This window comes from Myripristis murdjan, chromosome 4 (genome assembly GCF_902150065.1).
Source record: "Myripristis murdjan chromosome 4, fMyrMur1.1, whole genome shotgun sequence".
NCBI lineage: Eukaryota > Metazoa > Chordata > Actinopteri > Holocentriformes > Holocentridae > Myripristis > Myripristis murdjan.
This window is the reverse complement of record NC_043983.1, coordinates 27,251,538-27,258,678: the sequence shown is the minus strand read 5'-3', so window position 1 is coordinate 27,258,678 and position 7,141 is coordinate 27,251,538. Positions and strand designations below refer to the sequence as shown.

General features: G+C 41.6%; 1 protein-coding gene across 1 annotated transcript; it reads right to left on the bottom strand.

Moving 5' to 3' along the window:
* Window positions 1-432: 432 nt before the first annotated feature.
* Window positions 433-1,918, bottom strand: LOC115358003 (trace amine-associated receptor 13c-like). The gene is made up of 2 exons (XM_030049773.1): window positions 1,752-1,918; window positions 433-1,243 (listed from the first exon to the last, which is right to left on the bottom strand). The coding sequence occupies exons 1-2, from the start codon at window positions 1,916-1,918 to the stop codon at window positions 433-435; spliced, it is 978 nt and encodes a 325-aa protein (XP_029905633.1).
* Between the last annotated feature and the right edge of the window lie 5,223 nt (window positions 1,919-7,141).

Below are 7,141 nucleotides of genomic sequence, written 5' to 3'. Positions count from 1 at the left end.
AGGGAAAATTCATCATTCATTATGAATCCATAATAGTTCCTGTTTAGTTCTCACCAATGTTATTGTTGAATTCCCTGAAATCTGACGTGAAATATTTTAATTTCCATCATTCCTCCTGATAGAGCTTTTTTTAATTCCTCCTTGAACAGGACACTTCTTCCTGATGGAAATGATGGAACTTAACATTATAGTTGATATTGTGAATTTATTGCAGGTGTAACCATGCCAAAATATCTGTTTCACAATATTGCACCTCTGTGTTGTCCAAAAAAAAAAAAAAAAAAAAAAAAGATCCTAAGCTGATAAATCACACAGTCGTGCATGTGAAATATTCATTTGTTTTATAAACATATCGTTTGCTGTCAAAAAAATAAAAAGGAACAAAGTAGTTCAGCATTATAAGACAAGTCCTGTTTCATGAACAGCGCGTCACTACATCATCCTGGCCTCACAGGAGCCTGGCTGGAGTATCTGCAGGCTGATAGTGAGTTTAATGGCTTTTCTAAACCAGGGGTAGAAGAAGGCGTAGATCAGAGGATTCATACAGGAGTTGAAATAGAAGAGCCAGACTTCAACATAGGAAGCCTCGGCCTCAGTGTCATGCCCTGACAGAGAGGGGCAGTAATACGGGCAGAGACACAGTATGAACACCAGAAGGACAATACCCAGGGTTGTAGCTGCCCTTAACTCAGATTTCTTAGCAGTGACAGTCACATTACCAGATTTGAGAGCAGCAATCTGAGACCGCATGGCACGCGCCTGTGACACTGCCGCCACAAACACTCTCATATACAGAGCGATGATGACAGTAACGGGGCCAAAAAAGGTGAAAACGAGGTCGACTGCCCCTGAAATGTAGCTTATGATGACGGCACACTCTGTGTAGCAGGAATTAAACATATCTGGCTGTGACAAGTGCTCCTTCAGAATTATGCCGTTGTATAAAACAGAGCAAATCCAACACAGGCTCACACAGATTTTCGCCCTGCTTGGTGTTACCATGGATGAGTAGCGCAGAGGGTAACAAATGGCCACATAGCGGTCGATTGATATGAGCACCATGCTCCCGACGGAGGCAGAGGTGAGGATGAAGCTCATGAAGTAATAGAGCACACACATGAGTTTACCCAGAAACCAACAGGAATGCAGGGTGGAGATTTCAACCGGCATCACCAGGAGGCCCACGAGCACATCGGACACAGCCAGGGAGAGGAGGAGGACGTTGGTGGGGGTGTGGAGCTGCCTGCACAGGGAGATTATGATGATTATTGATCATTTGTTTTTCAGTCTCATATTCAGCTCCTGAGGAGAAGTCTAATTACATACAAACAACAAAACAAACATGGGAAATGTATCTATGATTATGGAAATACAAGCATTACCCTGTACATATTTTATATTAAACATGTAGCTCCACACTATAATTTGGCTCCACATTATTTTTAAACACTAAAATAGTTTCATGCAGGGGAAGAGTGGTGGGGATACATAAAAGGAGATGATGGGTTTTGCTCCTTTACACTGAGAAGCGTCCCCTGAGAACAAGGCTCTTGCTTACAACAGAGAGTGAGGGGCGCACAATGAGAGATTAAATTGGTCTCCTGAAACAAAGGCCTCAAAAACACACACATGCGTCCATAAATCCTGCTCCTGCTGAGGGAGACAGCAACAAAAACAAGACTGACATAAGCTTTCTGTACGAAAACGTCTACCAATGCATTGCTGCTGTGTTTAAAATAACGCACACATACCTGAAATGGGAGATGGAGATAATGACCAACATGTTAAGAGACACAGTGAGCGCAGCAATAGCAGACAGCAGAGTATTCGTGAGCGCTGCCTTGGGGGTGAGAGGCAGCGGCTTGCAGGAGGCGTTGAGGAGAGGGAGGCAGAGCTCGGATCCTTCCATCGTCTCCATCGATCTGTTGAGTGCGTAAACTTTGCCCGTGCATGGTTTTTTAATTCATTGCTTATCTTCATTGTCATCGCTCTGATTCCCTCCCCTTGTCCCCACTGACCCCAGCTCCTCCTTCTCATCAACTTTTCCTCTTTCCCTTAATTCATCTCTAACCCCCCTACTCCTCTTTTGCCCTTGCCCTCCCTGTCTTTCATCACCTGCTACCTGAACAGTATATTATTTACCTGGACATATATACAAGTGTGTTTCAATAAAATGATAACCCAAATGAAGTTTTAGAGAGTAGCCACAAATGGAAAAATCAGATGATGCATTACTTATCACAACTTATTACATCTCTTCTTGGCAGATTTTTGCAAGAAACAACCACCAAACAAAAACCCACAGCAGTCGACATTAGCATGACCTCAATACAGTCACTGAGCAGTGAGCAAGCTAAACAAACATTTTGGTACGGCAGTGCTGATCTCTGCAGCATTAAGAGACCACCGGCCGTGTTGGGCACAAACATACAGGAACCTGTGATTAACAATTTATAGGCAGCTTAACTATTGAGTGTGTTGACCTGACATTAGTAGATTTTCTGGTTGCTTATGTCTGTACATGCTCATGAGGCAACAGCAGATGGAGGTTCAAACACTGGCCATCTGACATAAGTTGAACATGATAAGACATTTCTCAGCAGCTCTTGACATTGCTGCAAATGTTTGCTGTAATTTCCCACATTGTAAGTGGAAGAATTGCAGGAATGATGTAAATTACGTGCAGGGATATCCGCAATCCCACACTGAAATTCAGACCATTCAAACCATAGTTGACTGCCTTTGCCTTGGCCCATGACTTCTACTTTTGCAACTACATTTTGGAATAAATCATTCAAATGAAAAACAACCTGTTGCTGTTTCACTGAAATCTTCCTCAGCCGCGCCAAAGGCAGTGACATGCGTCCAAAAGGTCAGCCACTGAGAGCTCACAGTCAAATAGGAAAGCAGAGGATGTGCTGCTCCCTGGTCACAGGCCCAGATCCAGCTAATATAGGAGGTCAGTTCATCACAAGAAGTAATCATACAACTAAGGCAGAGGGCACAAAGGACATACTGTGCAGAGGTACGCATACGAGCTGTTCTATATGTGCAAGGATATCTGGGGCAGAGTCCTTTCTCAGTGTGCTGGACACAAAAAAACGAAACACAAGTGGCTAGAATTAAAGCCTCCTGTATGTGTGTGTGTGTGTCTATAATGGGCCTGGCCCGAGTGATGGAGTCATTTTGCAAGATGTACTCTGTTGGTCGGGGCAGATGTATGTTTGACACACTTATTACAAGATGTAATCCCTGGTAAATAAAGCTCTGTGTGCTATTTCTACCAGTACATTAGACCTGGCCTTAGAGACTACACACCCATGATCAACAGTTTGCATTACAGTAGCCCTAAAGTAGGCCTCCTTGACACTGAGCAAGGCAGTCGTACTTTTTAGCCAATCCATCATCTCCATCATCATTACCAAACTCCCACCAGGGTGGACGGCCAAGAAACTGGTAATTCATTCACTCAGTCACTGACTTTCTTTTTCTGAAATAAGACAGTGAAGCCTCGTAGTGATGACAACTAAACATTGCCAGAGGCGAGGTCCAGCAGGCACCGTGCTGGTAAATACTCATCAAAGTTGTTTTGCACCAAGTCAAGCTTCAACCAGATGATAATGTTTTGGACTACAGACCAACATGTAATGCATGTTTCACATAGGCCTTCTTCCTTAGCAATGCCATGCCTATCTTATATCAAAATATGCTTGTTTACTGTGTAAAAAAGCGATTAATAAAAACAGTCACAGCTTTTTACATTAACAGCAAGCTGCCAAATCACACCTGCAGGCTACAACTTCAAGTCCACCTCGCCTGACTGGACTCAGACAACAACATCATTTTTCCAGAGGAGTCTAAAATCATCTCAGTTACACCCAAATTGTATGAGGCTTAAATTTGAGCCACCAGCCTTGATTGTAGTCAGATTTCAGAATAAATGATTCAAATGCAAAACAGCCTCACATGGTCTTACTCAAATTGCAACGGCAGCCCCCGGGCTACTTCACCCCGCGCTCCCACAGCACGGTTGCATCATGTGTTGTTACATCATGTGTTTTTGCTTGAAGGAGTCTTAACACCTTTGATTGGAGCGATACCTCTGCAGCTGGAAACCTCATTATTTACTGAGGAGGTGTGAACTGGAAACCTTTAAAAATGATGTCCATAAACTAATGATATGTTTGTTGTGGGACTTTTATGTCCTCTTTGGGCATTGATCAGGGAGTGTGTCTGTTTTTGTTTGTGTGCATAAAAACACAAAATCACCTTAAGGCCAAACTAGTATCTAGGGGTTGCATATCATCTCTTCATGGGCCAAATCCTTGGCTTGCTAGGGCATCATACGACTGCATGAGAAAGATAATATATTAAGACAAGTTATACAAATCATATAAATATCATCATCATTTGGTAATGCAACAATTCTTTCATGTTTGCTGTTATTATTATTATTGGGAACCTAGCTCTCCATCATATAAACACATATAGATATGGCCTACACATTGGTACAAAGTTTTTTTTTGTTGTTGTTTTCTGCATTTCTGCTTTATTTGACAGTCACAGTGGAAAAGCACAAAGGAGAGAGAGGGGATGCCATGCAGCAAAGAGCCTGAGGTCAGATTCGAACCCAGGACGCTGTGATCTGGTACATGGTATGTGTGCTTATCCGGTGAGCCGCTGGAGTGCCCAGAATTTTTTATTGATTGATCATCATGACCATCCAGGTGAGACGGCACGGCAGGTCACAAGGCTGTGGATCAACAAGGCCAGACCTCCGACACAGCAGGAGGCACCCAACACCTGTCACCATAAGAGGAGAGGGAGTGATGTAGGACAGCACTGAGGCCCCCTGCAGGACAGGACACAGCAGAGTGCTCCTCCTGAGGAGGTTCAGCTCCCTTAATGTCTGCTGCAGATGCTCTACCAGTCTGTGGTGGCCAGTGTTATCTTCTTTGCTGTGGTGAGCTCGGGAGGTGCCAGTAAACTGGACAAGCTGGTGGGGAAGGCCAGCTCTGTGGTCGGGGTGGAGCTGGACCGTGTGGAGGCAGCCACAGAGAAGAGGACGAGAGGCTCAAAGCTCTCACAGACGGGCCCTCTCATCCTCTCTGTGCCGAGCTGAGGCGACTCAGGAGCTCCCCAGCAAACATGTCCCAGTGGGGCCCACACAGGCTTTTTGTGGGCACTGTGGGCTAGGGCCAGCCCAGACCAAATCTACACAGGCCCAGTGCTGGCTTGCCCAGGCAAGGCCCAAAGCTCTGAGCTCACCACGGGCTCTCCGTAAGCAGCCCATAATAGTGGATTGCCCACAGAAAGCCCATGTTGGCCCAGTGTGGGCCAGCCCATTTGGGTCCAGAGCAACTTTTGTACCATTGGGCCCATGCTGGTTTTGTGCAGGCAGCCCAAAGTCATTTCCCACGCTTTGGCGGCTTTTTTTTTTTTTTTTTAAATGTAATTTTAAATTCAGAGAGACACTGCATTTATAGCCTCTGCACAGAATGCATAAAAAATCCATTATTTGAATTGGATTGTGTCTGCACATGATCACTTAAAAACTCATGAACAAATATTACTTTTTGTTTTTAACAAGAAAAGCGTATAATTTTTAATAGATAATTGATGTTTTAAAAGGTTTAGCAGGGTTCAAAATGAACAGTTTACCATTTTACAGTTGCTGGTAAAAATATGTCTGGCTTCCAACCATTGGCTCATAGATATAAAAGAAAGAAAAAGAGAAAAATAAATAAAAAACTGAATTAAAATCAAAAAGACTCAAAGCTTTGAAAGAAATGTATGACCCTGCATATTAGGAACAAAATTAAAGGCTTTTATTTATTTATTTTTATTTATTTATTTATTTATTTTAAGCTAAAAATGTAAAGTTTACTGACTGCGACAGAGCTCGACGTGCTTGGAACAATTTTTTTTTTTTTTTTTGCTGAAGAGGTGCCATATATCACTACGCACTTGAGCTTCATCACATGCCCCACCAGAACAGAATGCGACCGTTACTTCTTCTGGCTGAAGGTGGTATTTTCCCGAGGTGATTCAGCGGCCCACCTTATTAACATACGACACAGAAATACAGAAATAAATAAATGTGGAAATGTAGAAATACAGAAATAAATGTAGGAATAAATAAATAAATGTAGAAATAAAAGAAGGAATAAATAAATGAATAAATGTAGAAATAAATAAAAGTATAAATAAATAAATGTAAAAATAAATATATAAATACACAAATGAATAAATAAATGTAGAAATAAATAAATATATAAATAAATAAATGTAAAAATAAATAAATAAATACATGCATAAATGTATAAATACACAAATAAATAAATAAATGCACAAATAAAAACAGAAATAAATAAATAAATGTAGAGCTATTTATTAATTTAATTATTTATGCATTTATATATTTATATGCGTATTTATTTATTTATTCATTTATTTATTGTTTTGTCATTTTTCGTCCCTCATACCAAACTACTATACTGCTATACCTCCACTGAGTGAGACACACACAACCATCCACCACTCACAGTTCATCTGTCGCCACCACAGACACTGCACATGTATACACAAAAAGATACTGCATGAGTATGTACTGTATGTATATTTTTAGATCCAGCATCATGTGCATACACAGACATTGCACACTGCACTGTATCTATAATGACAGCTTCATATTTTTCTTTACTTATTACTTTAATTTATGACTTAAAGTGTATTGAAACTTCTATTTTGGGGGGGAGGGGATAAGTAGGTATACAGGTGATACTTTCTCCATTTTTAAACAGCTTGCTAGAAATTGGAAGAAGAAGAAGAAGAAGAAGAAGAAGAAGAAGAAATGTGAGGTGGAGGAGAAGGAGAAGCAGCAGCAGAAGGAGGATAAGAGGAAGTAAAAGGAGGAGAAAAGAAGAGGAAGAAGAAGAAGAGGGAGGAGGAGGAGAAGAAGAAGAAGAAGAAGAAGAAGAAGAAGAAGAAGAAGAAGAAGTAGGAGCAGCAGAAGAAGGAGCAGAAGTAGAAGCAGGAGAAGAAGAAGCAGAAGTAGCAGCAGAAGAAGAAGCAGAAGAAGTAGGAGCAGCAACAGCAGCAGAAGAAGTAGGAACAGCAGAAGAAGCAGGAGGAGGAGAAG